We start from the raw sequence: 20,564 nt of genomic DNA, 5'->3' as shown, positions 1-20,564 counted from the left end.
TCAAGTGTGTAGAGAAAACTGTCTACATCTACAATACCGAACATGTACATTCTGAAAATATAACTCACGATGTATCCCATGTTGTGCAATTGGTATTCTAGATGTATCTACTTTTCTCTATAGATATGGTCAAAGTTTGTAATACTTGACTTTTACAAAAATCTATAGGCACTACATTATGAAACGGAGGAAGTACTAGCTAGTTTTTCATGTGTGCAAGTCAATTCTTTTTCTTATTTTTCTGTGTGCGTGCGCGCGCGCAGTCCATGTTTATTCCATGCTCGGGGATTCTTGTTCACCAACATTTATTTAGTGAGTATTGACATCACCCCTTGCATTATACAATTGTATTACGTGTCGTACGTACGTTAGTCGTGTTGAATTCCAGGCTCAGTGCATGCATCTCTGCTCTAGCATGGCGTCAGGAATGGATAGTGACTTGTGCGTGCATGATAGATCCGATATACCATCCCTACATGTGTCGATGTAAATAAAGGAGAGCTGAATGATTTAACTAATTTGGCCGGTTTTAGGCTTTTGGCTTCTGCGTGAGGTTCTCCTCGCGCCTGGGCGACCGTGACATGCTGCGACCGGCCGTGAGCTCATTACAGGAGTAGTAGTAATTAACTGCGTAGAGAAAAGTGTGCAAGCTAGTGCCGTTTCGACCGTGCGACGACCGTCTTCTCCTGACTCCTCTCCAGTGAATTCAACTGTTAGCTACCTAGTATATAACCGAAGGAAAAAAGTGTTATCTAGCTGTGGAATTATGTGATACATGCATGTCAGATTTGTTGAGTATATGTATTATGTGCATATTGTGTATTGGGCCCTCCTTCGGTTATAACCAGGCTCGGATGCCACTGTTGGTGAACGTAGTAATTTCAAAAAAAATTCCTACGCACACGCAAGATCATGGTGATGCATAGCAACGAGAGGGGAGAGTGTTGTCCACGTACCCTCGTAGACCGACAGCGGAAGCGTTATCACAACGCGGTTGATGTAGTCGTACGTCTTCACGATCCGACCGATCAAGTACCGAACGCACGGCACCTCCGAGTTCTACACACGTTCAGCTCGATGACGTCCCTCGAACTCCGATCCAGCCGAGTGTTGAGGGAGAGTTTTGTCAGCACGACGGCGTGGTGACGATGATGATGTTCTACCTACGCAGGGCTTCGCCTAAGCTCCGCAATGATATTATCGAGGTGTAATTTGGTGGAGGGGGGCACCGCACACGGCTAAAAGATCTCAAGGATCAATTGTTGTGTCTCTGGGGTGCCCCCCTGCCCCCGTATATAAAGGAGCAAGGGAGGAGGAGGCCGGCCCTAGGAGGGGGTGCACCAAGTGTGGAGTCCTACTAGGACTCCCTAGTCCTAGTAGGATTCCACCTCCCATATGGAATAGGAAAAGAGGAAGGGAAAAAGAGAAGGAAGGAAGGGGGCGCCCCCCTTCCCTAGTCCAATTCGGACCAGACCAAGGGGAGGGCTGCGGCCACCCTTGAGGCCCTTTTTCTTCTTTCCCGTATGGCCCAATAAGGCCCAATACGTATTCCCGTAACTCTCCGGTACTCCGAAAAATACCCGAATCACTCGGAACCTTTCCGAAGTCCGAATATAGTCGTCCAATATATCGATCTTTACGTCTCGACCATTTCGAGACTCCTCGTCATGTCCCCGATCTCATCCGGGACTCCGAACTCCTTCGGTACATCAACATACATAAACTCATAATAAAACTGTCATCGTAACTTTAAGCGTGTGGACCCTACGGGTTCGAGAACTATGTAGACATGACCGAGACACGTCTCCGGTCAATAACCAATAGCGGGACCTGGATGCCCATATTGGCTCCCACATATTCTACGAAGATCTTTATCGGTCAGACCGCATAACAACATACGTTGTTCCCTTTGTCATCAGTATGTTACTTGCCCGAGATTCGATCGTCGGTATCTCGATACCTAGTTCAATCTCGTTACCGGCAAGTCTCTTTACTCGTTCCGTAACACATCATCCCGCAACTAACTTATTAGTCACAATGCTTGCAAGGCTTATAGTGATGTGCATTACCGAGTGGGCCCAGAGATACCTCTCCGACAATCGGAGTGACAAATCCTAATCTCGAAATACGCCAACCCAACAAGTACCTTTGGAGACACCTGTAGAGCACCTTTATAATCACCCATTTACGTTGTGACGTTTGGTAGCACACAAAGTGTTCCTCCGGTAAACGGGAGTTGCATAATCTCATAGTCAGAGGAACATGTATAAGTCATGAAGAAAGCAATAGCAACATACTAAACGATCGGGTGCTAAGCTAACGGAATGGGTCAAGTCAATCACGTCATTCTCCTAATGAGGTGATCTCGTTAATCAAATGACAACTTATGTCTATGGCTAGGAAACATAACCATCTTTGATTAACGAGCTAGTCAAGAAGAGGCATACTAGTGACACTCTGTTTGTCTATGTATTCACACATGTATTATGTTTCCGGTTAATACAATTCTAGCATGAATAATAAACATTTATCATGATATAAGGAAATAAATAATAACTTTATTATTGCCTCTAGGGCATATTTCCTTCAGTCTCCCACTTGCACTAGAGTCAATAATCTAGTTCACATCGCCATGTGATTTAACATGAATAGTTCACATCACCATGTGATTAACACCCATGGTTCACATCGTCATGTGACCATCACCCAAAGGGTTTACTAGAGTCAGTAATCTAGTTCACATCGCTATGTGATTAACACCCAAAGAGTACTAAGGTGTGATCATGTTTTGCTTGTGAGATAATTTTAGTCAACGGGTCTGTCACATTCAGATCCATAAGTATTTTGCAAATTTCTATGTCTACAATGCTTTGCACGGAGCTACTCTAGCTAATTGCTCCCACTTTCAATATGTATCTAGACCGAGACTTAGAGTCATCTAGATTAGTGTCAAAACTTGCATCGACGTAACCTTTTACGACGAGCCTTTTGTCACTTCCATAATCGAGAAACATATCCTTATTCCAGTAAGGATAATTTTGACCGCTGTCCAGTGATCTACTCCTAGATCACTATTGTACTCCCTTGCCAAAATCAGTGTAGGGTATACAATAGATCTGGTACACAGCATGGCATACTTTATAGAACCTATGGCCAAGGCATAGGGAATGACTTTCATTCTCTTTCTATCTTTTGCCGTGGTCGGGCTTTGAGTCCTTACTCAATTTCACACCTTGTAACACAGGCAAGAACTCTTTTCTTTGACTGTTCTATTTTGAACTACTTCAAAATCTTGTTAAGGTATGTACTCATTGAAAAACTTATCAAGCGTCTTCATCTATCTCTATAGATCTTGATGCTCAATATGTAAGCAGCTTCACCGAGGTCTATCTTTAAAAAACTCCTTTCAAACACTCCTTTATGCTTTGCAGAATAATTCTACATTATTTCCGATCAACAATATGTCATTCACATATACTTATCAGAAATACTGTAGTGCTCCCACTCACTTTCTTGTAAATACAGGCTTCACCGCAAGTCTGTATACAACTATATGCTTTGATTAACTTATCAAAGCGTATATTCCAACTCCGAGATGCTTGCACCAGTCCATTGATGGATCGCTGGAGCTTGCATATTTTGTTAGCACCTTTAGGATTGACAAAACCTTCTGGTTGTATCATATACATCTCTTCTTTAATAAATCCATCAAGGAATGCAGTTTTGTTTATCCCTTTGTCAGATTTCATAAAATGCGGCAATTGCTAACATGATTCGGACAGACTTAAGCATAGATACGAGTGAGAAACTCTCATCGTAGTCAACATCTTGAACTTGTCGAAAACCTTTTTGCGACAATTCTAGCTTTGTAGATAGTGATACTACTATCAGCGTCCGTCTTCCTCTTGACAATCCATTTATTCTCAATTGCTTGCCGATCATCGGGCAAGTCAACCAAAGTCCACACTTTGTTCTCATACATGGATCTCATCTCAGATTTCATGGCCTCAAGCCATTTTGCGGAATCTGGGCTCACCATCGCTTCTTCATAGTTCGTAGGTTCGTCATGGTCTAGTAACATAACCTCCAGAACAGGATTACCGTACCACTCTGGTGCGGATCTTACTCTGGTTTACCTATGAGGTTTGGTAGTAACTTGATCTGAAGTTACATGATCATCATCATTAACTTCCTCACTAATTGGTGTAGAAGTCACAGGAACAGATTTCTGTGATCCAATAAGGGAGCAGGTACAGTTACCTCATCAAGTTCTACTTTCCTCCCACTCACATCTTTTGAGAGAAACTCCTTCTCTAGAAAGGATCCATACTTAGCAACGAATGTCTTGCCTTCGGATCTGTGATAGAAGGTGTACCCAACTGTCTCCTTTGGGTATCCTATGAAGACACATTTCTCCGATTTGGGTTTGAGCTTATCAGGATGAAATTTTTTCACATAAGGATCGCAACCCCAAAATTTTAAGAAACGACAACTTTGGTTTCTTGCCAAACCACAGTTCATAAGGCGTCGTCTCAACGGATTTTGATGGTGCCCTATTTAACGTGAATGTAGCTGTCTCTAATGCATAACCCAAAACGATAGTGGTAAATTGGTAAGAGACATCATAGATTGCACTATATCCAATAAAGTACGGTTATGACGTTCGGACACACCATTACACTGTGGTGTTCCAGGTGGCGTGAGTAGTGAAACTATTTCACATTGTTTTAACTGAAGGCCAAACTCGTAACTCAAATATTTTACCTCTGCGATCATATCGTAGAAACTTTTATTTTCTTGTTACGATGATTCTCCACTTTACTCTGAAATTCTTTGAACTTTTCAAATGTTTCAGACTTTGTGTTTCATCAAATAGATATACCCATATCTGCTCAAATCATCTGTGAAGGTCAGAAAATAATGATACCTGCTACGAGCCACAATATTCATCGGACCACATACATCTGTATGTATGATTTCCAACAAATCTGTTGCTCTCTCCATAGTTCCGGAGAACGGCGTTTTAGTCATCTTGCCCATGAGGCACGGTTCGCAAGCATCAAGTGATTCATAATCAAGTGATTCCAAAATCCCATCAGTATGGAGTTTCTTCATGCGCTTTACACCAATATGACCTAAACGGCAGTACCACAAATAAGTTGCACTATCATTATTAACTTTGCATCTTTTGGCTTCAATATTATGAATATGTGTATCACTACGATCGAGATCCAACAAACCATTTTCGTTGGTGTGTATGACCATAAAGGTTTTATTCATGTAAACAGAACAACAATTGTTCTCTAACTTAAATGAATAACCGTATTGCAATAAACATGATCAGATCATATTCATGCTCAACGCAAACACCAAATAACACTTATTTAGTTCCAACACTAATCCCGAAAGTACAGGGAGTGTGCGATGATGATCATATCAATCTTGGAACTACTTCCAACACACATCGTCACCTCGCCTTTTACTAGTCTCTGTTTATTCTGCAACTCCCGTTTTCGAGTTACTACTCTTTAGCAACTGAACCAGTATCAATTACCGAGGGGTTGCTATAAACACTAGTAAAGTACACATCAATAATCTGTATATCAAATATACCTTTGTTCACTTTTACTAGTCTCTGTTTATTCTGCAACTCCCGTTTCGAGTTACTACTCTTAGCAACTGAACCAGTATCAATTACTGAGGGATTGCTATAAACACTAGTAAAGTACACATCAATAATCTGTATATCAAATATACCTTTGTTCACTTTGCCATCCTTCTTATCCACCAAATAGTTGGGGTAGTTCCGCTTCCAGTGACCAGTCCCTTTGCAGTAGAAGCACTTAGTCTCAGGCTTAGGACCAGACTTAGGCTTCTTCACTTGAGCAGCAACTTGCTTGCCGTTCTTTTTGAAGTTCCCCTTTTAACCTTTGCCCTTTTCTTGAAACTAGCGGTCTCGTCAACCATCAACACTTGAAGTGGTCTCGTCAACCATCAACACTTGATGTTTTTCTTGATTTCTACCTTCGTCGATTTCAGCATCACGAAGAGCTCGGGAATTACTTTCGTCATCCCTTGCATACCATAGTTCATCACGAAGTTCTACTAACTTGGTGATGGTGACTAGAGAATTTTGTCAATCACTATTTTATCTGGAAGATAAACTCCCACTTGATTCAAGCGATTGTAGTACCCAGACAATCTGAGCACATGCTCACTAGTTGAGCGATTCTCCTCCATCTTTTTGCTATAGAACTTGTTGGAGATTTCATATCTCTCAACTCGGGTATTTGCTTGAAATATTAACTTCAACTCCTGGAACATCTCATATGGTCCATGACGTTCAAAACGTCTTTGAAGTCCCGATTCTAAGCCGTTAAGCATGGTGCACTAAACTATCAAGTAGTCATCATATTGAGCTAGCCAAACGTTCATAACGTCTGCATCTGCTCCTGCAATAGGTCTGTCACCTAGCGGTGCATCAAGGACATAATTTTTCTGTGCAGCAATGAGGATAATCCTTAGATCACGGATCCAATCCGCATCTTTGCTACTAACATATTTCAACATAATTTTTCTCTAGGAACAAAAAATAAACACAGGGAAGCAACAACGCGAGCTATTGATCTACAACATAATTTGCAAAATACTATCAGGACTAAGTTCATGATAAATTTAAGTTCAATTAATCATATTACTTAAGAACTCCCACTTAGATAGACATCTCTCTAATCATCTAAGTGATTACGTGATCCAAAGCAACTAAACCATGTCCGATTAACACGTGAGATGGAGTAGTTTCAATGGTGAACATCACTATGTTAATCATATCTACTATATGGTTCACGCTCGACCTTTCGGTCTCTGTGTTCCGAGGCCATATCTGTATATGCTAGGCTCGTCAAGTTTAACCTGAGTATTCCGCGTGTGCAACTGTTTTGCACCCGTTGTATTTGAACGTAGAGCCTATCACACCCGATTAACACGTGGTGTCTCAGCACGAAGAACTTTTGCAACGGTGCATACTCAGGGAGAACACTTTTATCTTGAAATTTTAGTGAGGGATCATCTTATAATGCTACCGTCAATCAAAGCAAGATAAGATGCATAAAGGATTAACATCACATGCAATCAATATAAGTGATATGATATGGCCATCATCATCTTGTGCTTGTGATCTCCATCTCCGAAGCACCGTGCTTGTGATCTCCATCTCCGAAGCACCGTCATGATCACCATCGTCACCGGCGCGACACCTTGATCTCCATCGTAGCATCATTGTCGTCTCGCCAACTTATTACTTTTACGACTATCGCTACCGCTTAGTGATAAAGTAAAACTATTACATGGCGATTGCATCTCATACAATAAAGCGACAACCATATGGCTCCTGCCAGTTGCCGATAACTCGGTTACAAAACATGATCATCTCATACAACACATTATATCACATCATGTCTTGACCATATCACATCACAACATGCCCTGCAAAAACAAGTTAGACGTCCTCTACTTTGTTGTTGCAAGTTTTACGTGGCTGCTACGGGCTTAGCAAGAACCGTTCTTACCTACGCATCAAAACCACAACGATAGTTTGTCAAGTTGGTGCTGTTTTAACCTTCGCAAGGACCGGGCGTAGCCACACTCGGTTCAACTAAAGTGAGAGAGACAGACACCCGCCAGTCACCTTTAAGCAACGAGTGCTCCGAACGGTGAAACCAGTCTCGCGTAAGCGTACGCGTAATGTCGGTCCGGGCCGCTTCATCTCACAATACCGCTGAACCAAAGTATGACATGCTGGTAAGCAGTATGACTTATATCGCCCACAACTCACTTGTGTTCTACTCGTGCATAGCATCAACGCATAAAACCAGGCTCGGATGCCACTGTTGGTGAACGTAGTAATTTCAAAAAAAATTCCTACGCACACGCAAGATCATGGTGATGCATAGCAACGAGAGGGAAGAGTGTTGTCCACGTACCCTCGTAGACCGACAGCGGAAGCGTTATCACAACGCGGTTGATGTAGTCGTACGTCTTCACGATCCGACCGATCAAGTACCGAACGCACGGCACCTCCGAGTTCTACACACGTTCAGCTCGATGACGTCCCTCGAACTCCGATCCAGCCGAGTGTTGAGGGAGAGTTTTGTCAGCACGACGGCGTGGTGACGATGATGATGTTCTACCTACGCAGGGCTTCGCCTAAGCTCCGCAATGATATTATCGAGGTGTAATTTGGTGTAGGGGGGCACCGCACACGGCTAAAAGATCTCAAGGATCAATTGTTGTGTCTCTGGGGTGCCCCCCTGCCCCCGTATATAAATGAGCAAGGGAGGAGGAGGCCGGCCCTAGGAGGGGGTGCACCAAGTGTGGAGTCCTACTAGGACTCCCTAGTCCTAGTAGGATTCCACCTCCCATATGGAATAGGAAAAGAGGAAGGGAAAAAGAGAAGGAAGGAAGGGGGCGCCCCCCTTCCCTAGTCCAATTCGGACCAGACCAAGGGGAGGGCTGCGGCCACCCTTGAGGCCCTTTTTCTTCTTTCCCGTATGGCCCAATAAGGCCCAATACGTATTCCCGTAACTCTCCGGTACTCCGAAAAATACCCGAATCACTCGGAACCTTTCCGAAGTCCGAATATAGTCGTCCAATATATCGATCTTTACGTCTCGACCATTTCGAGACTCCTCGTCATGTCCCCGATCTCATCCGGGACTCCGAACTCCTTCGGTACATCAACATACATAAACTCATAATAAAACTGTCATCGTAACTTTAAGCGTGTGGACCCTACGGGTTCGAGAACTATGTAGACATGACCGAGACACGTCTCCGGTCAATAACCAATAGCGGGACCTGGATGCCCATATTGGCTCCCACATATTCTACGAAGATCTTTATCGGTCAGACCGCATAACAACATACGTTGTTCCCTTTGTCATCAGTATGTTACTTGCCCGAGATTCGATCGTCGGTATCTCGATACCTAGTTCAATCTCGTTACCGGCAAGTCTCTTTACTCGTTCCGTAACACATCATCCCGCAACTAACTTATTAGTCACAATGCTTGCAAGGCTTATAGTGATGTGCATTACCGAGTGGGCCCAGAGATACCTCTCCGACAATCGGAGTGACAAATCCTAATCTCGAAATACGCCAACCCAACAAGTACCTTTGGAGACACCTGTAGAGCACCTTTATAATCACCCATTTACGTTGTGACGTTTGGTAGCACACAAAGTGTTCCTCCGGTAAACGGGAGTTGCATAATCTCATAGTCAGAGGAACATGTATAAGTCATGAAGAAAGCAATAGCAACATACTAAACGATCGGGTGCTAAGCTAACGGAATGGGTCAAGTCAATCACGTCATTCTCCTAATGAGGTGATCTCGTTAATCAAATGACAACTTATGTCTATGGCTAGGAAACATAACCATCTTTGATTAACGAGCTAGTCAAGAAGAGGCATACTAGTGACACTCTGTTTGTCTATGTATTCACACATGTATTATGTTTCCGGTTAATACAATTCTAGCATGAATAATAAACATTTATCATGATATAAGGAAATAAATAATAACTTTATTATTGCCTCTAGGGCATATTTCCTTCAGTCTCCCACTTGCACTAGAGTCAATAATCTAGTTCACATCGCCATGTGATTTAACATGAATAGTTCACATCACCATGTGATTAACACCCATGGTTCACATCGTCATGTGACCATCACCCAAAGGGTTTACTAGAGTCAGTAATCTAGTTCACATCGCTATGTGATTAACACCCAAAGAGTACTAAGGTGTGATCATGTTTTGCTTGTGAGATAATTTTAGTCAACGGGTCTGTCACATTCAGATCCATAAGTATTTTGCAAATTTCTATGTCTACAATGCTTTGCACGGAGCTACTCTAGCTAATTGCTCCCACTTTCAATATGTATCTAGACCGAGACTTAGAGTCATCTAGATTAGTGTCAAAACTTGCATCGACGTAACCTTTTACGACGAGCCTTTTGTCACTTCCATAATCGAGAAACATATCCTTATTCCAGTAAGGATAATTTTGACCGCTGTCCAGTGATCTACTCCTAGATCACTATTGTACTCCCTTGCCAAAATCAGTGTAGGGTATACAATAGATCTGGTACACAGCATGGCATACTTTATAGAACCTATGGCCAAGGCATAGGGAATGACTTTCATTCTCTTTCTATCTTTTGCCGTGGTCGGGCTTTGAGTCCTTACTCAATTTCACACCTTGTAACACAGGCAAGAACTCTTTTCTTTGACTGTTCTATTTTGAACTACTTCAAAATCTTGTTAAGGTATGTACTCATTGAAAAACTTATCAAGCGTCTTCATCTATCTCTATAGATCTTGATGCTCAATATGTAAGCAGCTTCACCGAGGTCTATCTTTAAAAAACTCCTTTCAAACACTCCTTTATGCTTTGCAGAATAATTCTACATTATTTCCGATCAACAATATGTCATTCACATATACTTATCAGAAATACTGTAGTGCTCCCACTCACTTTCTTGTAAATACAGGCTTCACCGCAAGTCTGTATACAACTATATGCTTTGATTAACTTATCAAAGCGTATATTCCAACTCCGAGATGCTTGCACCAGTCCATTGATGGATCGCTGGAGCTTGCATATTTTGTTAGCACCTTTAGGATTGACAAAACCTTCTGGTTGTATCATATACATCTCTTCTTTAATAAATCCATCAAGGAATGCAGTTTTGTTTATCCCTTTGTCAGATTTCATAAAATGCGGCAATTGCTAACATGATTCGGACAGACTTAAGCATAGATACGAGTGAGAAACTCTCATCGTAGTCAACATCTTGAACTTGTCGAAAACCTTTTTGCGACAATTCTAGCTTTGTAGATAGTGATACTACTATCAGCGTCCGTCTTCCTCTTGACAATCCATTTATTCTCAATTGCTTGCCGATCATCGGGCAAGTCAACCAAAGTCCACACTTTGTTCTCATACATGGATCTCATCTCAGATTTCATGGCCTCAAGCCATTTTGCGGAATCTGGGCTCACCATCGCTTCTTCATAGTTCGTAGGTTCGTCATGGTCTAGTAACATAACCTCCAGAACAGGATTACCGTACCACTCTGGTGCGGATCTTACTCTGGTTTACCTATGAGGTTTGGTAGTAACTTGATCTGAAGTTACATGATCATCATCATTAACTTCCTCACTAATTGGTGTAGAAGTCACAGGAACAGATTTCTGTGATCCAATAAGGGAGCAGGTACAGTTACCTCATCAAGTTCTACTTTCCTCCCACTCACATCTTTTGAGAGAAACTCCTTCTCTAGAAAGGATCCATACTTAGCAACGAATGTCTTGCCTTCGGATCTGTGATAGAAGGTGTACCCAACTGTCTCCTTTGGGTATCCTATGAAGACACATTTCTCCGATTTGGGTTTGAGCTTATCAGGATGAAATTTTTTCACATAAGCATCGCAACCCCAAAATTTTAAGAAACGACAACTTTGGTTTCTTGCCAAACCACAGTTCATAAGGCGTCGTCTCAACGGATTTTGATGGTGCCCTATTTAACGTGAATGTAGCTGTCTCTAATGCATAACCCAAAACGATAGTGGTAAATTGGTAAGAGACATCATAGATTGCACTATATCCAATAAAGTACGGTTATGACGTTCGGACACACCATTACACTGTGGTGTTCCAGGTGGCGTGAGTAGTGAAACTATTTCACATTGTTTTAACTGAAGGCCAAACTCGTAACTCAAATATTTTACCTCTGCGATCATATCGTAGAAACTTTTATTTTCTTGTTACGATGATTCTCCACTTTACTCTGAAATTCTTTGAACTTTTCAAATGTTTCAGACTTTGTGTTTCATCAAATAGATATACCCATATCTGCTCAAATCATCTGTGAAGGTCAGAAAATAATGATACCTGCTACGAGCCACAATATTCATCGGACCACATACATCTGTATGTATGATTTCCAACAAATCTGTTGCTCTCTCCATAGTTCCGGAGAACGGCGTTTTAGTCATCTTGCCCATGAGGCACGGTTCGCAAGCATCAAGTGATTCATAATCAAGTGATTCCAAAATCCCATCAGTATGGAGTTTCTTCATGCGCTTTACACCAATATGACCTAAACGGCAGTACCACAAATAAGTTGCACTATCATTATTAACTTTGCATCTTTTGGCTTCAATATTATGAATATGTGTATCACTACGATCGAGATCCAACAAACCATTTTCGTTGGTGTGTATGACCATAAAGGTTTTATTCATGTAAACAGAACAACAATTGTTCTCTAACTTAAATGAATAACCGTATTGCAATAAACATGATCAGATCATATTCATGCTCAACGCAAACACCAAATAACACTTATTTAGTTCCAACACTAATCCCGAAAGTACAGGGAGTGTGCGATGATGATCATATCAATCTTGGAACTACTTCCAACACACATCGTCACCTCGCCTTTTACTAGTCTCTGTTTATTCTGCAACTCCCGTTTTCGAGTTACTACTCTTTAGCAACTGAACCAGTATCAATTACCGAGGGGTTGCTATAAACACTAGTAAAGTACACATCAATAATCTGTATATCAAATATACCTTTGTTCACTTTTACTAGTCTCTGTTTATTCTGCAACTCCCGTTTCGAGTTACTACTCTTAGCAACTGAACCAGTATCAATTACTGAGGGATTGCTATAAACACTAGTAAAGTACACATCAATAATCTGTATATCAAATATACCTTTGTTCACTTTGCCATCCTTCTTATCCACCAAATAGTTGGGGTAGTTCCGCTTCCAGTGACCAGTCCCTTTGCAGTAGAAGCACTTAGTCTCAGGCTTAGGACCAGACTTAGGCTTCTTCACTTGAGCAGCAACTTGCTTGCCGTTCTTTTTGAAGTTCCCCTTTTAACCTTTGCCCTTTTCTTGAAACTAGCGGTCTCGTCAACCATCAACACTTGAAGTGGTCTCGTCAACCATCAACACTTGATGTTTTTCTTGATTTCTACCTTCGTCGATTTCAGCATCACGAAGAGCTCGGGAATTACTTTCGTCATCCCTTGCATACCATAGTTCATCACGAAGTTCTACTAACTTGGTGATGGTGACTAGAGAATTTTGTCAATCACTATTTTATCTGGAAGATAAACTCCCACTTGATTCAAGCGATTGTAGTACCCAGACAATCTGAGCACATGCTCACTAGTTGAGCGATTCTCCTCCATCTTTTTGCTATAGAACTTGTTGGAGATTTCATATCTCTCAACTCGGGTATTTGCTTGAAATATTAACTTCAACTCCTGGAACATCTCATATGGTCCATGACGTTCAAAACGTCTTTGAAGTCCCGATTCTAAGCCGTTAAGCATGGTGCACTAAACTATCAAGTAGTCATCATATTGAGCTAGCCAAACGTTCATAACGTCTGCATCTGCTCCTGCAATAGGTCTGTCACCTAGCGGTGCATCAAGGACATAATTTTTCTGTGCAGCAATGAGGATAATCCTTAGATCACGGATCCAATCCGCATCTTTGCTACTAACATATTTCAACATAATTTTTCTCTAGGAACAAAAAATAAACACAGGGAAGCAACAACGCGAGCTATTGATCTACAACATAATTTGCAAAATACTATCAGGACTAAGTTCATGATAAATTTAAGTTCAATTAATCATATTACTTAAGAACTCCCACTTAGATAGACATCTCTCTAATCATCTAAGTGATTACGTGATCCAAAGCAACTAAACCATGTCCGATTAACACGTGAGATGGAGTAGTTTCAATGGTGAACATCACTATGTTAATCATATCTACTATATGGTTCACGCTCGACCTTTCGGTCTCTGTGTTCCGAGGCCATATCTGTATATGCTAGGCTCGTCAAGTTTAACCTGAGTATTCCGCGTGTGCAACTGTTTTGCACCCGTTGCATTTGAACGTAGAGCCTATCACACCCGATTAACACGTGGTGTCTCAGCACGAAGAACTTTTGCAACGGTGCATACTCAGGGAGAACACTTTTATCTTGAAATTTTAGTGAGGGATCATCTTATAATGCTACCGTCAATCAAAGCAAGATAAGATGCATAAAGGATTAACATCACATGCAATCAATATAAGTGATATGATATGGCCATCATCATCTTGTGCTTGTGATCTCCATCTCCGAAGCACCGTGCTTGTGATCTCCATCTCCGAAGCACCGTCATGATCACCATCGTCACCGGCGCGACACCTTGATCTCCATCGTAGCATCATTGTCGTTCCGTAACACATCATCCCGCAACACATCATCCCGCAACACATCATCCCGCAACACATCATCCCGCAACTAACTTATTAGTCACAATGCTTGCAAGGCTTATAGTGATGTGCATTATCGAGTGGGCCCAGAGATACCTCTCCGACAATCGGAGTGACAAATCCTAATCTCGAAATACGCCAACCCAACAAGTACCTTTGGAGACACCTGTAGAGCACCTTTATAATCACCCATTTACGTTGTGACGTTTGGTAGCACACAAAGTGTTCCTCCGGTAAACGGGAGTTGCATAATCTCATAGTCAGAGGAACATGTATAAGTCATGAAGAAAGCAATAGCAACATACTAAACGATCGGGTGCTAAGCTAACGGAATGGGTCAAGTCAATCACGTCATTCTCCTAATGAGGTGATCTCGTTAATCAAATGACAACTTATGTCTATGGCTAGGAAATATAACCATCTTTGATTAACGAGCTAGTCAAGAAGAGGCATACTAGTGACACTCTGTTTGTCTATGTATTCACACATGTATTATGTTTCCGGTTAATACAATTCTAGCATGAATAATAAACATTTATCATGATATAAGGAAATAAATAATAACTTTATTATTGCCTCTAGGGCATATTTCCTTCAATCCCAACCCCGTCACACTTCGTCGTATTCTTAGGAGTTTCGGCTTCAGTTGTCATAAGATAAAGGATCACACCTGTCATGCCTGTCGCGTCAGCAAACATGTTCGCCTCCCGTTTAATAACTCCACCACCATAGCTTCTTTTCCTTTTCAGTTGATTCATAGCGATGTGTGGACCTCTCCGGTTCCTAATAATTCGGGCTATTTATATTATCTGGTTATCCTTGATGATTATTCTCATTATGTGTGGACTTTTCCTTTGCGCAGAAAGTCGGATGCACTCTCCACTTTGACGGATTTTTACTCCTATGTCAGCACGCAGTTTGGGCGTCTCATCCTTACTCTTCAGACTGACAATGGAAAAGAGTTCGACAACCTTGCTTTCCGTACTTTTCTGTCGCACCACGGCACAGGTTTTCATCTCACATGCCCGTATACTTCCCAGCAGAACGGTCGAGCCGAACGCGCCTTCGCACTCTGAACGACTGCGTTCGCGCGCTCCTGTTCCATGCTAATGTGCCGCCTCGTTTCTGGCCGGACGCACTAGCCACTGCTACTCTTCTCCTTAACCTTCGCCCTTGCCACCCATGGTGGAACTATGCACCTCACCATCTTCTCTTCGGTACGCCCCCATCTTATGATGGCTTGCGTATTTTCGGGTGCCTTTGCTATCCTAGCACTGCCGACTCCGCTCCTCACAAACTCGCACCTCGTTCTGTCGCTTGCATCTTCATCGGCTACCCCTCCAACTCCAAGGGATATCGGTGCTACGATCCCGTCTCCCACCATGTGTTCACTTCTCGGCACGTTTACTTTTGATGAGCATGTGTTTCCGTTTCACCAGGTACCCCCGGCTGTTCCTCCCGCCACCGGTGACGCGGGCTCCTCGACGCCTCTCCTAGGGCGCTCGCGCGCCTCTCTTGGCCCGTCCCCTGGCTTTGAGGCGCGCCCCCCGCATGCGGCGCCTCCTACAGCCGCGGCGCTGGCGCCCCTAACGTTTCCGACGTTGGCGCCTGCGGCCCCCTCGGTTCCTCCGGCGCCCGCGGTCCCCCAGGCGCATGTGGCCGGTCCGGTCACCCGCGCCCGTACGGGCGTTTTTCGCCCGAGCTCGCGCTATGTCGCGGATGACTACGTCCATGCGGTGTCCACCTCTGAGTTGTCACCGTTGCCGTCCTCAGTTCGAGCCGCTCTTCGTGACCCGCTCTGGATGGCTGCGATGCAGGAGGAGTTTGACGCTCTGTTGCACAACCGGACGTGGCAGCTTGTTCCCCGTCCCTGGTACGCCAATGTGATTACTGGAAAGTGGGTCTTCAAACACAAGCTCCGTCCTGATGGTGCCCTTAATCGCTATAAAGCGTGCTGGGTCGTTCGTGGCTTCCGACAGCGTGCTGGCATCGACTTCACCGACACCTTTGCTCCGGTCGTCAAGCTCGGCACGATACACACGGTTCTTTAACTTGGCCGGTGCACCAGATGGACGTCTCCAACGCCTTCCTCCATGGTCACCTCCAGGAGTAGGTCTTCTGCCAGCAGCCCGCCGGGTTTGTTGACCCGGCGCTTCCCGACCACGTGTGCCTGCTCCCGCGGTCCTTGTACGGACTTAAGGAGGCTCCGCGCGCTTGGTACCAGCGCATCGGGGCATTTCTCCACCAGCTTGGGTTCCGCTCTACCCGCTCGGACGCCTCGCTCTTCGTCTATCATCAGGGTGCTGACATGGCCTACTTGCTACTCTATGTCGACGACATCATCCTGGCGGGCTGTACGACTGGTCTCCTCAGTCAGCTCATGGCTCGTCTTCGCGCTAAGTTCGCCATCAAGGACTTGGGTCCTTTGCACTACTTCCTCGGTGTCGAGGTGGTGCGCCGTCCGGATGGCTTCTTCCTTCATCAGCGGAAGTACGCTCATGAGCTCCTGGAGCGCGCCGGCATGCTTAACTGCAAGCCCGCCGCTACGCCTGTTGATACGAAGGCCAAGCTTTCTGCCACAGATGGTTCTCCTGCTTCGGATGCTGCTTTCTATCGGTCTGTTGTTGGTGCTCTCCAGTACCTCACTCTGACTCGACCGGAGATCCAGTATGTCGTGCAGCAGGTGTGTCTTCATATGCATGCCCCCCGAGACGTTCACTGGGCTGCCGTCAAGCGGATTCTCCGCTATGTCTGTGGCACTATGGATCTTGGCGTCACGCTTCACGCCTCCGCCGACACCACCCTCACCGCCTACTCCGATGCAGACTGGGCGGACTGCCCTGACACTCGTCGCTCCACCTTGGGCTATTGTGTCTACCTTGGACCCTCCCTTATCTCGTGGTTGTCCAAGCGGCAGCCTACGGTCTCTCGTTCCAGTGCTGAGGCTGAGTATCGTGCGGTGGCCAATGTCGTCGCCGAGTGTTCGTGGTTCGCCAGCTGCTTCAGGGGCTCTCTTGCCCTGTTGACCGTGACACGGTGGTCTACTGCGACAACGTCTCGGCGGTCTACCTCTCCGCTAACCCGGTGCATCATCTACGGACCAAGCATATTGAGTTGGATATTCATTTTGTTCGGGAACAGGTGGCCCTTGGCCATATTCGTGTTTTATACGTCCCTACTTCCCAACAATTTGCAGATATCATGACAAGGGCTTGCCTACGGCGTCATTTGAGGAGTTCCGGTCCAGTCTTTGCGTCAGCCGGTTCGACCGCGGGCGGGAGGGGGGGGGGGTGTTGAGTATATGTGTTATGTGCATATTGTGTATTAGACCCGCCTCCTAGTTTCTTATATAGTTGAGGTCCGTGGCCCACCTTTGTACTCCCTCCATCCCAAAATTCCTGTCTTACATTTGTCTAAATACCGATGTATCAAGTCCCGTTTTAGTATTAGATACATCCGTCTCTAGACGAATCTAAGACAAGAATTTTGAGACGGAGGGAGTACATCATATGTACGAGAGCAATACATCATGCAATCATAATCTTATACAAGATTAAGCCCCCGTTGATCCGCAGAAATTCCACAGAGAACAGTCCAATAAACACCTCAACTGAAAACATCAACCCGCCGCATGCAAGGAGGGAACTTAAGACGAACGAACGTGTGCAACATGGCGTAGGGGCATACGCAGCAGAGTCCGTCCTACTCGGCCGGAAAGGCACCGGACGGAGCACCAACCAGGCAGAATCGTCCGACCAATATAGACCGGCCGGCCGGTCGCATCGAACGCCCCATTTCGCAACGCCCCTCAACTGTTTGATCTGCCCGGCCTGACCAGCCTGTTCTGAATCAGCTCGGCGCCTTCGGAGGCAAACGGTAGGTCCTGAAACGATCGGTTTTTTTTTTTGAAGGAAAAACTCTATCTGTATCACCTAGATAGACGATAAGGTTGAGTTAATTTCCAAGAAAATCAAATGCCGCCGAAAAGATAACGTAGGTTAACGATGCCGCCGCTGATTGCACGGGTGGTCAGAACAACCACGACTCTGCGAGCCTGGGCTAAAATATAGCTAATCCATTCAGCAGCCCCCGCCAAAAAATAAAAAAAAAGTAAAAAAAAAAGGGGGTTCCAGCTTCAGCAGCACTGCTCAGCCAAAGTGCTGGTGCTAGAAAATGAAGGGTGCTACTGTAGATTCTTCAGGTCAATTCCTGCCTGGCTTGCTATAAATGCACACGTCAAACGGACCCCCCTTGGCAAGTTCGCGGACATACGCCGCTAGCCTCTGCCATCCTAATTCCTAGACACCTCCCGGCGATGTACTCCTGCGACGACCGCGACCGCTCGGCCACGGCGGCGCGTATCATCATGGAGTCCGGCGCCAAGTACCAGCCATGCAACACGGCGGCGACGCGGACGGCCGGCGGCCAGGTCCCCTCGGACGCGCAGCGGCAGCAGCAGCAGCCGTCGCCACGGCGCGCCAGGAGGAAGCACTCGGGGTCGGCGTCGGCGTCGCGCCGGTCGGCCACCACCGTGGTGGCGACCGACGTGTCCAACTTCCGCGCCATGGTGCAGGAGCTCACCGGCTTCCCGCCGGCCGCCATCTTCCGGCCGCTGCCGCGCCGGGCCCACGCCGCCGGCTACTCCCTGGCCGCCGCCGCGCATGGGTGCGGCGGTGCGCTGCAGGGCCACCGTTCGGACGCGGCAGCCACCGCCGGAAACTTCCCGGCCGTGGCGCAGCCGCTGGCGCACCCGCCGCAGTGCGCACCGCCGGGCGTGTTTGACGGGCTACCCGACCTCGGGTCGCCGGAGTTCGACACGTGGCCTGACTTGTCCTTCGAATGACATACAGCAGTCCTGGTCGGTAGATTGTTATAATCAAGGGTGACTTGGTAATTTCCTCCTGCTCATGTTTATGTTTGCGTTTGGCAAAGTCCTTTTCAGAAACAAAAGGATGTCATTTGTACAGCACACAAGTTTATACATGGCTAAAGTACTTAAGGGCTTAGCTTTTTCATCAGAAGAAATACATTCCGGGTTTTTGCTATAATCTGACAAACATCATGGAATATATTGAAAGACTCAAACCAAGAAAAGAAAATACATCGTGGTATCCAAAGGCTTTCAACCTCATCTTCTTATAGCCAACCCACACGAGAACCCCGTCTAATACCTCGCCGCCAGAGATATTGTAGTCAGAAAGGAGCGATTGCAGAGACCGAATCATAATAACACACACCGTTATGGGATATAGAAGCCGCAATAAAAACATGCCGCAGGAGCAGGACATAACACATGCTTGAAGAACGTCGACCGAGACGCGCCTAGTGAACAGGTTGCAAAGATTTGTTGCAAAACAACCAATGGGAAGGAAGAACCCCCATCTGAGGCTTAACGAAGAGAGAAGGCACTCCGTACCACCTTAACACTTGTCAAGATTCAACATCATGTTTGATACTTTGTCCATCGCCGGCGGCGCCATCACATCGCCCAATAGATCTAGCTGCCCAGATGCATGGGACCACACCCTCACAAAGCCTACCACCGATTTTGGAGCGAACACTGTCGGGGCAGGGAGGAGATCGGAGGGACTTATTCCACTGTTGCAATGTTGTCGCCGTCCAACATCACCGTTGAGACACGTGAACAAAAATCTATACAAAAAGAAAGTACACATTGGTCGGAGAAACCGAGTTCCCCTTCGTCTCCCCATGCCAAGATGGTGGGAACAAGGGCCATGCCGGAGAAGAGGGTTAAACCCTAGCCACCTTGCATGTAGGAAATAGAAGGAACGAGGTCTCATATGTTCTATACTCCTGTTGTCGCGTGGAACCTACAAACATTTTTGTTTAATTGTTGAACACTATCGGCATATCCTACCTTCGGTTAAGTGGAGAGGGGGATGCTATTATGTGGAAGTACGATGCCAAAGGGGTTCACAGTGTTAATTCCTCTACTTTTAATTTTAGGGCTGTTTTCCTTATATATATTCATACTATGTAGAAGCGTTGTGTCGACAGGAAGCGGGCTTCTACCCCAGATTGTGTCGCTTGTAGCCCTAGACAGGCCATCTGGGTGGGCCCAGATCCAAGCTCCATGGAGAGGTCGTATCCTCGCGGGTAACTATTTCAAACGAGTGTCCCATGGACTCCAAGAAGGAAGGCGTTCCACTACCAAACGAGGAGGAATTTGAGTCGTCCAAAACTAGGAGACCAA

General features: G+C 45.2%; 1 protein-coding gene across 1 annotated transcript; it reads left to right on the top strand.

The window, feature by feature from the left end:
* Positions 1-18,211: 18,211 nt before the first annotated feature.
* On the top strand, positions 18,212-19,349 carry LOC109745839 (uncharacterized). Its single transcript, XM_020304950.4, has one exon. The coding sequence runs from the start codon at positions 18,666-18,668 to the stop codon at positions 19,191-19,193; it is 528 nt and encodes a 175-aa protein (XP_020160539.1). The 5' UTR covers positions 18,212-18,665; the 3' UTR covers positions 19,194-19,349.
* Positions 19,350-20,564: the final 1,215 nt, after the last annotated feature.

This window comes from Aegilops tauschii, chromosome 6 (genome assembly GCF_002575655.3).
Source record: "Aegilops tauschii subsp. strangulata cultivar AL8/78 chromosome 6, Aet v6.0, whole genome shotgun sequence".
NCBI classification, from domain to species: domain Eukaryota; kingdom Viridiplantae; phylum Streptophyta; class Magnoliopsida; order Poales; family Poaceae; genus Aegilops; species Aegilops tauschii.
The sequence above is the reverse complement of the archived record's forward strand: the minus strand, read 5'-3'. Positions and strand labels throughout refer to the sequence as shown.